We start from the raw sequence: 19,743 nt of genomic DNA on the forward strand, positions 1-19,743 counted from the left end.
CTCTGCCGGACGCTATTTTAAGCCAACGCCAGAAGACTATCTTGCTTGTTGTTAAGCTTAATTTAGGGCTATTGCCTAAAGCCGGGTGCACACTGCGATTTATTATCATCCTTTACGATTGTTGCTGGTCAGACTGTACGAACATGATCCTCGCTGTAAGCCATGTCACACTGTAAGATCTCAGTTGTCATTAATGTCAGACTGTATGACAGTCAAGACATGTTCAAAAAGGACGTATGCAAAAAAACTCATCCAGAGTTTTACATCATAATAATAACAATAATAATAACATTCATTTTATTTCAGGCAATGGCACAGAAAGTACAAGGCAGACAAAATATTGTTAAGTCATACAGTGCCAAAAAGAAACAAAAAAACAAAAACAGAACATACAGTATTTAACTGAAAATCGAATTCTGCCTGAATCATCAATCAATAACACGTTCAGTGACTTTGAGCTGCATTACATGTGGGATTGAAATGATGGTTACAAGAAATCTTAAACGAAGGCAATTTGACGGTCGTCATATATCTCACCCATTTTCTGATGCAAGTTTAAAGGTTTACTTTAACTGTGAAACCCTTTCCACACTGATGACGTATAAAACCCTTGTGGGAATCCTCATGTGGGTTTCTTTACATGTTAATCATTTTCTACTCATGAATGTCTTCTCTCCTGTGTGACTTCTCATGTGGGCTGTAAGATTTCCTTTGTGTGAGCAGCGCTTCCCGCACAGTTTGCAGGTGTGAGGCTTCTCTCCTGTGTGAACTCTCATGTGGATGGTGAGGGTACTGGTATGTCTGAAACTCTTTCCACACTGATAACATGTGAACGGTTTCTCTCCGGTGTGAATGTTCACATGACACCGAAGGTTTAGTTCTGTTGTGAAGCTCTTTTCACAATGATCACATGTGAAAAGCTTCTTTCCAGTGTGAATTCTCGTGTGGTTATCAAGAGTGTTTTTATGTGAAAAACTCTTTCCGCAGTGATTGCAATGGTAAGGCTTCTCTCCAGTGTGGATTCTCGTGTGGTAATTAAGAATGTTTTTATATGCAAAACTCTTTCCGCACTGATTGCAATGGTAAGGCTTCTCTCCAGTGTGGATTCTCATGTGGACTTCAAGGCTTTGTTTTTGCGTGAAACTTTTTCCACACTGTTTGCAGGTAAAAAAAGATCTCTCTCCAGAATGAATGTTCATGTGGTAATCAAGGATGATTTTCTGTGTAAAACTCTTTCCACACTGAGTGCAAGTGTAAGGCTTCTCTCCGGTGTGAATTCTCATGTGGACTTTAAGGGTTTGTTTTTGACTGAAACACTTTCCGCACTGACGGCATGTGAAAAGCTTCTTTCCAGTCATTAAATCATGATGTTTCTCAAATTGATTTTCCTCTTCAATTTCATTCAGTTGTTGACTCTCCTCTTTCAGCACCATCAGGTCTAAAAAAAATAAAAAAAATAATAAAATTTCACCCCAGTTTAATGGCACCAAGCAACAGAAATCAAAACTCTCATCCTCTGATAGATTGATAATTATTAGTGGCATCTGGACAATAATTAACATTGTTTAGGTCCTATCTGTCAGATTTCTACTACTTGTATATTAAGAGATGTCTCATCAAACACAAGTATGGTGTGCCCCAGGGCTCAGTATTAGGTCCTCTGCTTTTCTCATTGTTTATGCTTCCCCTAAGGGACATTGTCATTCACTGTTATGACAATAATACTCAGTTTTACATACACTGCTAACTAGGGTTGGGTACCGAAACGCGGTGCCAATAGGGAACCGGTTCCGACGGAAACGGTAGTAACGAGACCGAATAAGAACGAATTTCGGTGCCTGACTTTTTTTTACCGCCCCCTGTAAAACATCTCGTGGCACGAATGTTCCAATACATATAAATAAAACATCTCCAGATAACCAGCACAGCATTAATTTAGTTAGTTAATGAAAAGTGTTTTTTTCGTTCCGGTGAAATCGCAAAATATAATGCACACAAACGTGTCCCTGCTTGATATACAACCCATGATGAGCATAATCGGTTTTGATGAGAAAAAAAACGGTACGAATGCGGATTAGAAACCAGAACCTCTCACACGCTTGACGAAAGTTCAAGTTCAGCAGGCTGCCAGTGTCTCTATAGAACGCGTGCATTGGCATCACAGATGATGATAACAGCAGCCGTTCCTCTTCGGGTAAGTCTATTAGGCCTATTTTAATGCCAACTGCAAATCTTGCATATCAAGTAGGCTAGCAAACACCGTTGCCATTCAACAGCGAGTGTGACAATGTGTGCAAAATGTTTTAACAAAGTTCCAACACTTCTTTATACGAGGCTATACTGTGTGTGTTAAATATTTCTGCTCAGTGTCAGATAAATATTTAAATATTTAAGTTAATATTGTGTTCAGTTTGGCCCTGTAAATAAATGGGTATTATTTTTTGACAAAGTGTGTGCGGTTTCGTTTTCTTAAGTACCGGTTCAAGAACCGTTTAAGCACCGGAACGGTTTAAAAAATACAGAGTAGGTACTGGTATCGGATAAAACCCAACCAATACCCAACCCTACAGCTAACTTAGAGTAGTGACGTTTTGTCCGGTTATATTAATGATAATAATTGCTAGTCATCCCATCTATTATATCATTATTAAGTAAAGTGTTAGATCTCAGCAAATGCACTGTTATCTGGGTGTCTACAAATATAAACAAGTTAAATGTAAGACTTTTTAAGACCTTTTTAATATCACCTTATATTACATTTAAGACCAAACCTGGAATGGAAAACCATATAAATCAAAATGTTTCGTTTTACTCAACAAGAAACTGCTAATTTTGCAGTGGTCTCTTCTTCTGTTCCCCATATTTACAGGTGCAATCAAAAATAGTCAACCTTCCAAAGATTTTAAGGATTTATCAATTAAAGATTCTGCATTGAATGGCTTATTGATGAGTTGAGTGATACAGAAAATCAACACAGAAAATACATGATGTAGTATTTGTGTGTAACCGGATATTTTGCTAAAATAGCAAACAGAATGGAACAGCAGCAAACCTGCCTGGCCATGGAAGAAAGCCCAAAATGTCATCAAGGACCCTTACCATTTACATTTACATTTTACATTTATTCATTTAGCTGACGCTTTTATCCAAAGCGACTTACAATTGCAATATATGTCAGAGGTCACACGCCTCTGGAGCAACTAGGGGTTAAGTGTCTTGCTCAGGGACACATTGGCGTCTCACAGTGGATTCGAACCCGGGTCTCTCACACCAAAGGCATGTGTCTTATCCACTGCGCCATCACCACCCCATCACCACTGCCATTACCAACTTAGTCAGGACAACTAAGAAAAAAACACAGTGTGACTGCAAGACACCTACAGGATGACCTGATGAAGGCTGGTACAAGTGCTTCAGTGGCAACTATAAGACATGCACTGAATAAACAAGGACTTTGTGGCTGGACCCCACTCTTGACCACAAGGATCATCAAAAGTTGACTAGAATATGCCAGGAGGAATTTGGATAAGTCTACAGAGCTTTGGGAGACAGTTCTATGGACTGACCAAACCGAACTGGAACTGTTTGGACCCGCGGTATGTCTGGCATGCGAAAGGCCAAGCTTATGACCAGAAGAGTACCATCCCCACGGTCAAGTATGGAGGTGGGTCACTGATGATGTCGGGCTGTTTTTCTGTGGCAGGAACTGGCAATCTTGATCGTGTACCTGGCATCATGGATTCCCAGAAATACCAAGCCATTTTAAAGAAGAACATGATGCCTTCTGTTGACAAATTAAACCTTGGTGATCATTGGACTTTCCAGCAAGACAATGATCCCAAGCACACCTCCAAGTCAACCAAAGCTTGGTTGAGTAAAAGATCCTGGAACGTCCTGGAGTGGCCTTCTCAGTCACCAATTTAAATACAACTGAAAATCTTTTGCAGCCAGAATCCATCAAACATCACTGAGCAAGAGGCTTTTGCACGTGAAGATCGAGAGGTTGAAGCTTGTCAGCACTTACCGAAAACATTTGTTAGAAGTTATAAAAGCTAAAGGATGCTCCACAAAGTACTGAAGCTGAGGGTTGAATAATATTGCACATGCACACGTGTTAAAAGTTAAACTTTACATTTGAACTTAATGCAGGCATGGAAACAGGTCAGGGGTGAAAAAGGTGAGAAGGATATTACCCCCCTAGGGGGGTCCGGGGGCATGCTTCCCCGTAAGAAAATTTTAAATATTCCATATTTTAAAGCATCAATCTGAGGCATTTTGAGATGCATTTTTTGCCAACCTGGGAAGAGCTGGAGAAACTTAATTTCAGCCATGAGTTAAAAATATTATGGCCTCCGTAGCGTTAGCTAATAATTTTCCACCAGAGCTTTAGCTAGCTGGCTAATGTTGCGTTCTCTCCTGCTGTGTTCGACTCAATTCATCAAGCTAAGCCTATGTCAACTGAGCTCCTGGGTAACTTAGATATAGCCTACCAGAAAAGTATCGACCGAAACCGATCCGATACCAACGCAGTTTTAAAAAAAAATCAAGTAGAATTTTTATAACTGTGTTGAACTGATAAATCACTCTTTTGTATGTTAAACACAATCTATTTAATACAGACAACTTCATTATAAAGAAAAACAACAAATCAAAAAAATATGATCATAACCTATGACAAAAATTATATTATAAACTAAAATTGGTGGATAACTCAGTAAAATTTAGTCTAGATAAACAATAATTGTATAAAATCAGAACATTAAGGGAAAAAAACATTATTTAGTGGGGAACAAAGAGACAATAAGTGTAGCACTAAATCTGGTAAAACATTACACATTGCTCTTTGTATTGTTGTAAAATACATGAATGAAAAACAAGATAAAAATCAAAAAGATCAATTATTTTATATAGTCTACTATACAATTAAGAAAATGTTTAAATGTATAGCACAGCTGTTTAATGAGGCAGCAACATATGATGGATAGGACAGAACAGAAAAAAAGGCTATTAATAATCTTTCATTGTGCAAAAGTATTATGATATGATTATGAAAGGCTCCAATACAGTGCGGCACAAAGCGCTTATGCGCATACTGAGCGCAGAATGATGCGCTTGAAGCAACACGGAGTCACAGCGCGCAGCACGTCGAGTCTGCATTGAAAAGTTCAAAGCACAAAGGAAATACATATCGATGCATATTGTATTATACAGTATCTATCTATGCAATAGTTTATTGAGCCTTTTCTTTTAACAGTTTTAAATTTCAGTTACTGTGCGCGTGAAGAACAATGATAGTAACACATGGTAGACACACGGTAGAAAAGAACATGATTAAGGTACAGCAATACAGTCCAACAAGATAGTCATGTTATGCGAAACCATAGAGCTTTATCTACAGATCAAGTATAATAATAGTAACATTGAATCATCTTGGAGAGAGTTTCATCGTGTTGACTCTCGTAACCGAACGCGACGCGCTGTTTGAACGCTGAATGGAGAATGACTGACAGCCGCAGCGGAGGGAAAAGTTTACGTGAACTTGAATTTAATGACTTAAATATTAATTTCTATCTCACATTTTACTATAGTATGGCTAAGTATATAGTATACCCCCCCCCCTCCCCTCCCCTCCAAAAATTTTCTCATTGAATCTACACGATTCACGCAGGTCACCTATTTTGGTTTCAAAACGGCGAATTTCGCCAAAAGGTGAGTGTAATTTTCATGTATGTTAATGTGTTACTTGCAGAGGTGTAGTGGTAAAAAAAGAGGTGGGTAAACTATAAATTCTGGTGGACCACGATGTGGTCAGCCGGTAAGGTGGGCCACTGCCTGATGACATTGCTATAGGCTATCATTTGATGGTAGGCTACTACCAAGGGTATCACTGGTTGTTCCCTCATCATAGGTCACACAATCACTATTCAATTGATACATTAATCTAAGTTTTTGTTAAAGAGACTCAAGAAGGAATAATATGGTTGAAATCTATAGTTAACTAAATGACAAAACCGAGAGAACAAAAATATTTAAAAGAGATAGAGAGGGAGGCTTATGTCCAGGGCTTCCAATGCAATGCACTTGTATATAATTATTAGGGATTTGGGATTATTTTCATAGTCGAAGAATCTGTTGAATATTTTCTCGATTAATCAATTAGTTGTTTGGTCTATAATATGTCAGAACAATGTGGATCAGTGTTTCCCAAAAGCCCAGGAGGATGACGTCCTCAAATGTCTCGTTTTGTCCACAACTCAAAGATATTCAGTTTACTGTCACAGAGGAGAGAAGACATTAGAACAAATTCACATTTAACAAGCTGGAATCAAATATTTTTTTACTTTTGTCTTAAAAAATGACTCAAACCGACTAATTGATTATCAAAATAGTTTAGATAGTAAAGTAGTGCAGATTAACGACAGAAGGATGAATCGTATCATAATCGTATTTGATTGCAGAGCGTCGTAGCGCATTCGCGCATCTCTCTCTCTGCTGCATAAATCTGTCCAACACAGCACTGCCAGTTATTAGACAACATGCAAGGAGCCTAGCTAATAAGGCTAAGTTATTGTTAGAATACAACTAGATTTTTTATGTCAGCACGCTGTATATAGCTTGTAGTATAGTCAATATCGATGCACGCGCATCGGAAACACTGTCAGCAGCGCAATATGAAAGACTTCGTCTTAGGTTTATCAACCTATGAAACTAATAATGAACAATATGAACGTATGAATAAAAGTGATGTTAATTCAGCCAGCTACAAACTACAATATGAACTACAAAATCCATCCATTTGAGCTGATATTCTCAGAACACCACACAGCACCGTCATCGGCTGTTATGGACGTGACCAGTGAAGGATAAAAGAACACGGAGGCAGCAGACTACTGCAAGCGTTTAGGGGTTTATTCTACAGAACGGGGTTACAAGGTAAAGCAAATGCTAACCCAATTGAGGTAAACCAAACAAACCAAGAAATAAAATAAACAAAAAAAAAATAAAGATGAGTCACTGCATTTGCCTCTCAAACATTTACAGAGGTCTAAGGTCTACAGGACCTGTTCTCTCACAGAACACTACTATTAGTCATACAGAAACCACTAACAAATTTATACATTGGTGTCCAGCACCAATTAACACATAAAGGGGAATAGACAGACATGTAATGGCCATTACACACAATAAACGAATATGAAAACATCAAATATACATAAACAAACACTTCAAATAATACTATCAAATAACTTCACTTAATAAATTTACTTCTTATAAATAAACAAAGTAAAAGGAAGCAAAATAGTCCTTGGAGTTCCCCCGGAGCAGAAACCGGAATGGTTGTGGCCCGATCATTGGCCGGAACCATATATATACGTCCGATTGTTTCCACCCGAACCCCCTTTGACGGTGCACCAGCTCACGGGACTCAGATGTAACAAACAAACAAAAGGAACGGTAAGAATAAACTCAAACTAAACGTTAAAGAGTGTGCGCACTTAACTCCAAACGAAAGTTTAAATAAGGTTTATTAAACCAAAATAATGTTGTTGTGTATTCTTTACTGTAAACAAATTCCATTTAATAAAAAGACTCAAACTGACCTGACCCCGGCTCACCAACGTCTGCCACATCGGCTGACAGCTGACAGTCTGAGTCTCCACTGTTGCTTTTGTTACCAATGATCGCGCGCGAACTCGACAATCGACTACTGTGGACTTCGACCGAAAACAGGAAGATAATACAGGTATGTGAGCTGGCTGAATTAACATCACTTTTATTCATATCTTTCACGTCTACTGCAGTCAGATTCACCGTGTTCACTCTGAATAAAATCACTCACATGGCTGTGCACTTGTAAGTTGACACATCAAGAATGTTAAGAGGCCAAAAGCAGGTTTAAAACTTGCCCCGTTTAAGTCAACAGGGTGCAAATTTTAAAAAGAGGATAACACGGTGTAGGCAACACCGATTTTTGTCGTTGTTCTCTGTACTGACAGCACTCCAAATTGACACAAAAATTAGCTCAATGTTAAAATTGACCGGAGTTCTCCTTTAAGGCCTTTGCGACGTTAAATTACGAAGATCTTGAGTTTTCGTCGAAGGATGTGCCTTTGGCGGCCTGACAAATGTACACCCAATTTCAGCCTTTTGGTGATTTATGCATCATCAGATAAGTTATATGTTAATGTTGCTTGCAGTCCCGATGTTGCTAGGCAACCACAGACAGCCTGCAGTCACTCAGGCATACAATGTCCGATCTGCCCCAAACTTCACATGTTTGATAAGAGTCCTGTCCTGAAGACATGACCATGCTCATATTTGGTTATAGCAATAGCACCACCTGGTGGTAGCAGGAAGTGTGGCAAATACATATACTTTGACATAGTCCTCCTATATTTATTATCATTACTGCCCACCATACTGTTTTTCTAAAACCGCCGGGTGGCGGCGACACGGGTGCAAGGGCCCTTTTCATCGCTGCTTGCAGCTTTAATTCTGATTGCAACTATGGCTTGGGAAGGAACTTTTCAGAGAGAATGTTTAACAACCTAAAGAAGAAATCATTTTTTATTAACTTCGATGAGCCCACCAGTAACAGAAACAAGAATGCTGGTGACCTACTACCATGAAGATCTGGAGAGGGTTGTGGTGGGACACCTGAGGTCTACTGAGGTGAGGACATCCATCAAGTACAATGTGGATCCCGGTCTGGCCACTTACAAACAGGGAGAAATGTGGTGGAGTGGTAATGAAAACAGGGAGGTATCCAGCCCTCAACCAAGTGGTGAAAGCAGCAATCTCAATCTTCCAAGGTCCTGTGGTAGAGTCATCATTGAGCTTGATGTACAGTGTAATCGACACCAGAAGCAACATGGCATCATGACTTTGCGTAAACATACACGCCACTTTCAAGTCAAGTGGCGTGTTATCTATACGCATTTTGAGCTATCCTTGTGTATGTCCACGCCGAAACGAACCGTCATCTTTTGCGTCTATGTCTACGCCGTTAAATGTCTGAGTGATTCCACGTGTATGTACACGCCGTTAAATGTCCGAGCGAAACGAAGCAAAATGTAGATCTACATCTGGGGAGCGATATTTTTTTTCCTAGGATGGTAGGGGAACACTCATAAATGGTATTAACCCCAGTGACGGGTAGGTTTAGGGACGGGGTTGGGGTAGGTCATATATTTATATATGCAGTAATGTAACGTTAAGTCAACGGCGTTGATAAACACGCTGAAAAGCGATTTTGCGTGTTGATAGCACGCCAAAAATGGAAATACGAATTGCCGTGTCATACATACGCCATTTCATGAGATCAGTCTGCCAGAAGAACAAACATGAACATGTCAACCTTCAATGCTATTCAGACTGTGAAATATCAGCTACAGTCGAAGAAGTCGTCGATAGTAGAGATGTTTGTACCGCTGACTCTGCCGAAACATCCGATCTGCAGGAACACCAACAACGCCCAGCGGCAGAGGAATCGTTTGCATGGTTCTCGTGTCTTGACACTTTTTCGTCAACTTCTTCCTCCCTGATGAATTTGCATCCCTTCTTCTCCAGGGCCCAAACCTTGTTTAAAATCCTGCAGTGCCATTTACATTATATTTGTCTCAAATTGTCGTTAATGTACATACTGACTTCACCCTGTGCTGCAAGACACATTTAGTTTTAAATTTGTTTGCAGAAATCAGCTGCGTGGATGAAATTTGTGATGATTTGGATTTTCAGGAGTGATTCTCTATTAATGCAGTTAATGGACGCCCTGAGGTAAAGTATTCAGACTGCAGACTCGGCAATGATTGTATTTAATTCTACAGCACAATCATAACATATTACAGACAATATCTTAATTTCATAATGTCCTTTAAGGAGAACTCCGGCGTAAAATGAACCTTTGGTGTAATAAAACATTGGTACCTAGTCAACCGTTCTCTGAGATTTGTTTTCATGATAATCGAATGTAAAGAGTTTTATCTCTAAAAACTGTTTAGTGTATAACGCAAGTAATGGGGGCATATAATAAGTAAACCACGAACGCCATTCATACAGTTCAGAAGTTCACTGAACTTCATACAGTTCAGCTCACTTAGCACGTCGTTCGTGGGCTGATTAGTCGAGACTGTTTTCCAAAGATGGCTCCTGTCTGTATACACGAAGTGGACTGTCTTTATCTTCTTATTAAACGGTCTGTACACTTACACAGTTCTCAATGCTTTGTTTTGCATGTAGGGACCCTCATTATGTTACTGTGTTCGTGTGGGGCTATTTTGAGCCTTGTTAGTGGTATAAACTAGCGATTTCTTTTTACTTATTTTATTAGACCAAAGGTTCATTTTGCGCCGGAGTTCTCCTTTAAACATAATAATATTGGTGTGTTACCCCCTTCAGACCCCAGAGGGTTAAGGTGAAGCTGCTTTGACACAATTTCTGTTGTATAAAGTGCTTTATAAATAAAGGTGACTTGACTTGTTACTGTACTGGTGTTCAGGACATAAAGTTATCAAAAGTTATAACTGGCTGTTACGTCATTCTTTATAATAAACTGAACGTTTCACCTACTAAAAAAAAGAAGAAAAAAAGTCTCACTCTTAATTTTATGAGGCTCTGAATATTGAATATGGTTAGGTTTCATGTGCATTGTACAAAAACATTTATTTATGATAAATAAATGTGTGTTGCATACCGCTGCAATAGTTGCTTAGGCTACATCTGTATTCATTTTACTCTTTTACTTTAATTTTGAGAATGAAACTAACCTGTTTGTTCCTCAGTATCTTCATGTTTGACTCTGAATGTTTCTTCAATCTTCACGTCTTCACTCTCCTCTTTAATAAACGCCATCTTTATAATAGTGTCACGTGGATCTCAGTCGCTTCACCAGGAGTTTTCTGTGTTATTGGACACTCTGTCCTGTTTAAGAGGAGAATAATTAACAGAAAGAAAAACACTCAAAACTAAATCTCTGGGTAAAAAGATGTAATATTAAATAAAAAATGATTGCTATAAACACTCAAATGGGCAATTGTGGTTTCTCGCTCAGGAAAAATTCAATTTATTCATTGCTATAGGAGAGGAAGAATTTTCTAAACTCGTTAAATCATCTAAATCGACAACATGTATGTTAGACCTTATTCCAACAAAACAATTGAAAGAGATGCTTCCAGAGGTCATAGATCCTCTTCTTAATATCATTAATTCATCTTTGTCTCTAGGATACGTACCAAAAACTTTTAAGCTGGCTATGATTAAACCACTTGTTAAAAAAAAACGCAACTTGATCGTACAGAATTCAATTGTAGTAATCAAAATTTCAGTAATCAAAAGTCAATTACTGGCCGATCTCGAATCTGCCATTTCTGTCAAAGATATTAGAAAAGCAGTATCCTCACAACTGTGTTCCTTTCTTAGAAAGAAACGATATCTGTGAGGATTTCCAGTCAGGATTTAGACCGCACCATAGCACTGAGACCGTTCTCATTAGAGTCACAAATGATTTGCTCTTATCATCCGATCGGAGTTGTATCTCTCTATTAGTGTTACTCAATCTTAGTGCTGCATTTGATACTATTGACCACAACATTCTTTTGAATAGACTCGAACATTATGTTGGCATTAGTGGAATTGCACTAGCATGGTTTAAACAGTACTTACCTGACCGTTATCAGTTTGTGGCAATAAATGAAGATACACTCACCTAAAGGATTATTAGGAACACCATACTAATACTGTGTTTGACCCCCTTTCGCCTTCAGAACTGCCTTAACTCTACGTGGCATTGATTCAACAAGGTGCTGAAAGCATTCTTTAGAAATGTTGGCACATATTGATAGGATAGCATCTTGCAGTTGATGGGTTGATCTTGCAGTGGGATGCACATCCAAGGCACGAAGCTCTATTGGGTTGAGATCTAGGGCCTCATTTATAAACGTTGCGTACGCACAAAAGAAGGCGTACACCGCTCTCTACGCAATAATTGGTATTTATAAAAAGCAAACTTGACCGTAAAATGTGCGGTCCTTCACGCAAGCTCTGACCCAGGCGTATGCACAAAACCGGGTGAAATGAGAAATGGCGACACCGTCGGCAGATGGAAGAAACGTGTGAAACTGTAGACCGTTGTGTAAAATAAATGGCAATACTGCCTCTCATAAATAACACGAAGACTTCACAAAGCAAGTCTTACAATTAACAGCCTACACGAACACCCGTTTAATCGATCTGCAAAAGAAATGCAAATTAACACATATTTGCAAAAAGAAAAGTGAAATATGTTCTGCAATAATATTGGCATGTTATACAATTCATCCTCATAAATAAGATGGTAAACAGAACGAAATAATGTACAAAACTGATATTCTCGCCAATGTGTCCGTCAGGCGGAGCAGATATAGATGCAATTAGATAGATAATTAGGGAGATAATTAGGGAGAGAGATAGATAGATAGATAGATAGATAGATTATTTGTCCACTGGGGAAAGTTGTTTTCATAGTAAAAATGTCTTCATCAGCTACGGAATCATGGTATTCATGCATATGCCTTTAGTTTGTTTTATTTTTGATAAAATAACGTATGACGTAGACCTATGTCTCAATCATTCAGAAAGCTGCAAGAAATTACATTTGCGCTGAACTATTTCCCATTTCCAAGTAGATTATAACCGACATCTGTAGCTTGTCATTTCTTTTTTATTTCGGCCACAGTCCGAGGTTGTGAGGCTACAGCATTTACGGCGTCTGCAACCTTTTGCCACTCAAGTGCCTTTTTGGCATTAGTAATGCCCACACTGTGCCCTCCAAACAAAATTTTTCTCCTCTTTTCCACCTCGCCTACGATAACTTCTACTTCACATTGAGTGAGGTTAAGTTTTTTTGATTTCCTCTCTATGTTTGCCATGATTTCGCAATCGATGAATATTAACTTATGGGCTTTTCACGGACTATTTATGGGAAACTATGGGCGTGACATGAAGCCGCAAAAGCTGCGCTACATTTAGAATTGATTGTGATTTATTAAGGGAAAAATCCGTAGGATGTGCGTGCGCACGGTTTTATAAATCCGAATATTTCTGTGTGTACGCACGTCCTATGTTTCATCCGTACGCCACTTCTGACGCAAATCCTACGCAAAGTTTTATAAATGAGGCCCCTGGTGACTGTGGGGGCCATTTTAGTACAGTGAACTCATTGTCATGTACAAAAGAAACCAATTTGAAATGATTGGAGCTTTGTGACATGGTGCATTATCCTGCTGGAAGTAGCCATCAGAGGATGGGTACATGGTGGCCATAAAGGGATGGACATGGTCAGAAACAGTGCTCAGGTAGGCCGTGGAATTTAAACGATGCCCAATTGGCACTAAGGGGCCTAAAGTGTGCCAAGAAAACATCAACCACACCATTACACCACCACCACCAGCCTGCACAGTGGTAACAAGGCATGATGGATCCATGTTCTCATTCTGTTTACGCCAAATTCTGACTCTGCCATCTGAATGTCTCAACAGAAATCGAGACTCATCAGACCAGGCAACTTTGTTCCAGTCTTCAACTGTCCAATTTTGGTGAGCTCTTGCAAATTGTAGCCTCTTTTTCCTATTTGTAGTGGAGATGAGTGGTACCCGGTGGGGTCTTCTGCTGTTGTAGCCCATCCGCCTCAAGGTTGTGCGTGTTGTGGCTTCACAAATGCTTTGCTGCATACCTCGGTTGTAACGAGTGGTTATTTCAGTCAAAGTTGCTCTTCTATCAGTTTGAATCAGTCGGCCCATTCTCCTCTGACCTCTAGCATCAACAAGGCATTTTCGCCCACAGAACTGCCGCATACTGGATGTTTTTCCCTTTTCACACCATTCTTTGTAAAGCCTAGAAATGGTTGTGCGTGAAAATCCTAGTAACTGAGCAGATTGTGAAATACTCAGACCGGCCTGTCTTGCACCACCAACCATGCCACGCTCAAAATTGCTTAAATCACCTTTCTTTCCCATTCTGACATTCAGTGTGGAGTTCAGGAGATTGTCTTGACCAGGACCACACCCCTAAATGCATTGAAGCAAATGCCATGTGATTGGTTGATTAGATAATTGCATTAATGAGAAATTGAACAGGTGTGCCTAATAATCCTTTAGGTGAGTGTATGTCTTATCGATCACAAGTTCAGTATGGCGTACCACAAGGCTCAGTACTAGGACCGTTGCTGTTCACTCTGTACATGCTAGCATTAGGAGATATCATTAGGAAACATGGAATTAGCTTTCACTGTTATGCTGATTACTCAGCTGTATATTTCTTCAAAACCTAACGAAACTTACCAATTCACAAAATTAACGGAATGCATAGCTGATGACTAGTAATTGGATGACAAGTAATTTCCTACTACTTAATTCTGAAAAAACAGAGATTCTAATTATTGGACAAAAAACTTCCACACGTAATAACCTAGAATACTGTTTAACACTTGATGGCTGCTCTGTTAAGTCTTCGTCGTCGGTTAGGAACCTGGATGTGCTTTTTGATACCAATCTCTCATTTGAAAGTCACGTGTCTAGTATCTGTAAAACCACATTTTTCCATCTTAAAAATATATCTAAATTACGCCATATGCTCTGATTGACAAATGCGGAACAATTAGTTCATGCGTTCATGACCTCAAGGCTTATTGTAATGCTCTACTGGGTGGTTGCCCTGCACGCTTAATAAACAAACTACAGCTGGTCCAAAACGCAGCCGCTAGAGTTCTTACCAGAACCAGGAAGTATGACCATATAAGCCCGGTTCTGTCAACACTGCATTGGCTCCCTATTAAACATCGTATAAATTTTAAAATATTGCTGATTACTTACAAAGCACTAAATGGTTTAGCTCCGCAGTACTTGAGCGAGCTCTTAACGCATTATAGTCCTTCACGTCTATTGCGATCTCAAAACTCTGGCCAGTTGATAATACCTAGAATATCTAAATCGACTGCTGGCGGTAGATCCTTTTCCTATTTAGCACCAAAACTCTGGAACAGTCTTCCTAACATTGGCTGGGAAGCAGACACACTCTGTCAGTTTAAAGCTAGACTAAAAACATCTCTTTGACCTAGCATACACATAATAAATTATAGACTTCTATAATTCAATGTTAGGCTGCATAGATTTGGTCAGCCGGAACCGGGAACACTTCCCTTAAATCCTGATGTACTCGTTACATCATAAGAAGAATGGCATCTACGCTAATATTAGTCTCTCTGTTTATCCCGAGGTTTACCGCAGTCTGCCGGATCCAGGCCGTATCCAGATCTGATGAAGGACCTGCGCCTGGACACCCACACACACACACTTTAGATCTGATGAAGGACCTGCGCCTGGGTGCGACGACAACGCAGTCCTGAAGTGTCAACTAGACCCTCCCCCGTGAAGGCCTCCCTCCCTTTACCTCTGTACAGATAATCATTGTGGGGATAATTGTGATTCACGTGGCTACGCCGAAGCGAAACAATTCAGTATTATGAATTCTAAGGCCAGACAAGTAGTTTGTTGAGGTTGGCTGTACATCTGCTCTGTGATGAGTGTTCGACGATTTTGTAATGTTCACAACCTCAAGCGAGTAGTATCTGATGCACAGTTGGAAATTGCCGTTTCGTCAGCAATTCGCCTTTGGCTAAGCCACACCCTAGAATGTAGATTGACCAATCACAGCGCAGCCAACAACGAGCTCCCACAGTGGTCCGACACTTTTTCACAGCGCTCCATTGACTTTAACACAGGCGTCTCATATTTTTGGTCTCGGCAGGCTATTACCGTCGTAGTTTTATCAAAAAGATTGGTTAAACGTTGTGCCTGGGGCATTTGTAATACTGATACACGTTTCCCAGAGAGGTTGGAGGGGGGTGTCCGTTTTTTTCCCTTCCCAAACCGAAGTCAAATCCTGACAAGTGTCGTCTAGCACACGCTGCTAATAAATACAACGTTATACTCGCATAGTCCGTTTGATTTGTAATAGCGATTATAGAAGTGAATAGAGACCTACCCAGCTTTGCATGAACAGTGTTGCTCCTTGATATTGTTAGTCCCAGCCTCCGTCTCGATTAGTAGGATATGCGATGGTTCATTTTTTGACTGTGACCGGTATGCTTTTGCCTCTATTTGAATGCATTGTTGTTCCTTGCGTTTCACAGGTATGTTGTGAATTAGCCTTTGAACGTATATTGCAGCCCCTTTTGCCTACTTCTATCGGGCACTTTATTTGTTGCTTTATAAAAGTTTGATAAAATTTCAGCAGGATGAGCTGTCACAGGATAAGCCATGTTGATACAAGAGCCCAGATTAAGTTTGTTTGTCGGACGTAGCAACAGTACCTAAGGCGGGCGGGTCTTAGCCAAAGGCGAATTGAAGAGTTAAAGGAGAACTCCGTCGCAAAATGAACCTTTGGTCTAATAAAACATTGGTACCTAGTCAACCGTTCTCTGAGATTTGTTTTCATGATAATCGAATGTAAAGAGTTTTATCTCTAAAAACTGTTTATCGTATAACGCTAGTAATGGGGGCATCTATTAAGTAAAAATAAATCGCTAGTTTATACCACTAAGGAGACTCAAAATAGCCCTACACTAACACAGTAACATAATGAGGGTCCATACATGCAAAACAAAGCATTGAGAACTGTGTAAGTGTACAGACCGTTTAATAAGAAGATAAAGATAAAGACAGTCTACTTCGTGTATACAGACAGGAGCCATCTTTGGAAAACAGTCTCGACTAATCAAACCACGAACGCCATTCATACAGTTCAGAAGTTCACTGAACTTCATACAGTTCAGCTCACTTAGCACGTCGTTCGTGGTTTGATTAGTCGAGACTGTTTCTTTCTTTCTTCTTTTGATTCAATGGTTCATTAGTGCAGTTGCACAACAGGTCAAAACCCATTTGTGCTTTTGCACGACCACCAAAACCAATTTGTGCTGTTGCATGACCACCAAAAATATTTGTTGTATTTGTTTAAATCGTCTTTAAAACTGACATTAAAAAAAATTCGAATCAAATCTTGGGTGAAGTTTTGCACCAGCACGCACACACACACACGCACACACACAATGTGTTTGGAGCCATCAATAGCAGCCATCGGATTTTTTTATTGGTCAAGAAAATGCACTTAAAGGACACTCCACCCATTTGCATTAAGCTTTCCATTGTTAGAAAGCCAGTCATACTATTGAATGGTCGTGCAACACTCTCTCTTTCCCCTGAGACGAGAGAAATACGCTAATTACCTTTTTCACTTCCTCCTACAATGACGCAAAAATCGTCATTTTACGTCATTGTAGGAGGAAGTGTAAGAGGGGGGGATTTCTGTATAGACTACAAGCACAAATTCCCACCCTTTCAAACCCGCCCATAGGGGGTTGTGCCTAATGCGCTAACAGACCTATCACAGATCAGTGGGTAGGACTTCACTTGTAGATACTGAGATCAATATCAGCCATCTTGTTTATAAGCTAAGCAAACAAGCGCTGTGGAGATAGGAAGTTATGACAATGACGGAAGAAACTAAACATGATATGGAAGTAGAGGATTTTGAAATTCTGCTGCTCGAATCCACTGTTCGTGGCTATCTTTACGAGCCGCAATATAGTGAAGAGCAGCTGAGGCTGATGGAGGAACAGGAGGCGGACGAGGAGCCCGGACTGGGTCGAGCTGAGGCGGGCTGCTGGTGCGTGTGCTCTCGCTGTGCGCTACGGACACAGATAGAGTCCGTCTGCTGCAGAGAATTTCAACGATGGCAATTTCTCCTGGACGAAATCTCTGAATCAGACGAGCACACGGACGTTTGTGTTGTGATGTGAACCATCCTAGTTTCGTACCGCATATGTTCTGACTGAACCAGGTATCATGCAATAATTCACCGTATAGAAAGAAATACAAACGAGGAGTAATTCGCTAATGAGTTTGCCAATGTAACGGGTTCGTTGTTGTGGGAAGAAGGAGGCGGGAACCGGCGAACATTTAAACATTTTAATAGTAAAATAAACAAATACAAAACAAAAGTATAAGCCAGCTGGCCACACACAACAGAAACAAAACATAAAATCAGGCCGGTTCCTTTTGTGCTTCCGCTCCTCCGTGAGAGATATGAGACCGCTGCGTCTCACAGGTGTCATTCATTATCACTCGCGCCGTCCTCTCACGTCCCTCGCCCTCGTCCTGCACGCCACAGCCAACTAACTAGACATTTTGTGTGAAATGAATTTCAAACTCTTTTGGCAGCTAGCCTTGTAGACGGAAGAGTGATTTCTCGGTTTGGGCTGTTCTGGATTAGTGGGAGTGGCTTGCGGAGCTGTGCAATGTGTTGCATTGTGGGAGTTGTTGTCTTACAAATGCGCCCTAAAGTTATTTTCTGTCTTTTCTCGGTCAAGAGGGCACCAAATTCAAAATTTCTTTTACATTTCGACTACATATATAACCCACTTTCAATAAAGATTAATGTTGAAATGGGCGGAGTGACCCTTTAATATGACTTGTTCTGAATGTTGTTCTTTTATTATGAACAGACGTCTCAACCGTTTGGTAGAGGACTGTATCTAAAATACTGTAGGGTCTAATTAATTTTTTTTGTTTTGATTGTTGTTATTGTTATCATAATTGAATAAAAAATGCAAAGAAATAATTTTTCCTTTGCTTTTTTCATGGTGCGTACCTTAAAGGGTTAAAAATTAATAAAATTACAGATAATACGAAAAATTCATATTTTGTTATGATTTATATTTGGCATTTAATAACTCTTAGATTATATTTAATGGACTGCACATTCCATTAAAACATTTCTTAGAGACATTAAAGATTGCTTGTGTTTGTTCTCTTTGCACTGTCTCGATAAGCATTTGTTTCAGTTGACTCTGAGTTTACAAAAACTTTCAAAAAACCTCGTTATCATTTTCTCTATCATTACTTGACAGAGAGCAAACAGCGTGTTTATGATGAACTGATTCGCAATATAATGAGCGAAATGAGACGCAGCTTTTCTGTTACTGGCGTGTGGATGCGGTTTACTCACACAAACTGTTCATTCGTGCTAGTTATGCTCTACTCATAAAAAACAATGTTCATTACTGCTATTAGATAGCTTACAATGTTATATTCATTAACAATTAACTTATTTCACAATTTTCCATATAATTGTTTGAACAGGTTGTAATGATTTAAACACTTTAGATGATTAAAAACACAAACCTTTCTTCAGCAGAATCACAGATGCAGGAGAGGCGCAGTCTTATGACGTCATGTCCCCACACCAAAATAAAAGTCCCGTTCAAAATATAATATAATAGAAATTCACATACAGAAAACACATTCAAATGATAAGATTGATTTAATGTATGAATTACAGATTTCCAAAGCGTTCAACACCACTGAGATTTTTCCAAAAGCTTCTGGCTTATATCTAAATGTAAGCAAGTGTGAAGTGATCACAATTATAATACAAACTACAGAGCATTTGTGATATTCTCAATCATGAATTAAGTCAAGTACCTTGATCTTCATTTTATAAATGATTTAAAAAACGATATACCGAAATATTTTAATTTAATATTTAAACTAAATATTTATATATAAACTTAAATATTTTAAACAAAATAAGAATTTTTATATATAAACTTAAATATTTTAAACAAAATAAGAATTTTTATATCAAAATCAAATTTGTAATAGGAAATAAATCTAAATACTTTTGACCATAATTTATTAACTAAAATAGAGT

The 19,743-nt window shown here is 39.2% G+C and overlaps 1 protein-coding gene across 5 annotated transcripts; it reads right to left on the reverse strand.

Moving 5' to 3' along the window:
* Positions 1-271: 271 nt before the first annotated feature.
* On the reverse strand, positions 272-19,274 carry LOC143718356 (uncharacterized). 5 transcript variants are annotated; one of them, XM_077209452.1, is made up of 3 exons: positions 19,215-19,274; positions 10,767-10,920; positions 272-1,438 (listed from the first exon to the last, which is right to left on the reverse strand). In XM_077209452.1, the coding sequence occupies exons 2-3, from the start codon at positions 10,849-10,851 to the stop codon at positions 648-650; spliced, it is 876 nt and encodes a 291-aa protein (XP_077065567.1). In that variant the 5' UTR covers positions 10,852-10,920; positions 19,215-19,274; the 3' UTR covers positions 272-647. The 5 variants fall into 5 exon arrangements, with proteins under 5 accessions (XP_077065567.1, XP_077065568.1, XP_077065569.1 ...); XM_077209453.1 differs by having other exon boundaries at positions 10,767-10,898; positions 19,211-19,229; XM_077209454.1 differs by lacking the exon at positions 19,215-19,274 and adding an exon at positions 8,722-8,838 and having other exon boundaries at positions 508-1,438; positions 10,767-10,881.
* Positions 19,275-19,743: the final 469 nt, after the last annotated feature.

Source organism: Siphateles boraxobius, unplaced genomic scaffold (genome assembly GCF_051911475.1).
Source record: "Siphateles boraxobius isolate OS27281-9 unplaced genomic scaffold, OSU_SipBor_1 61, whole genome shotgun sequence".
NCBI classification, from domain to species: Eukaryota; Metazoa; Chordata; class Actinopteri; order Cypriniformes; family Leuciscidae; genus Siphateles; species Siphateles boraxobius.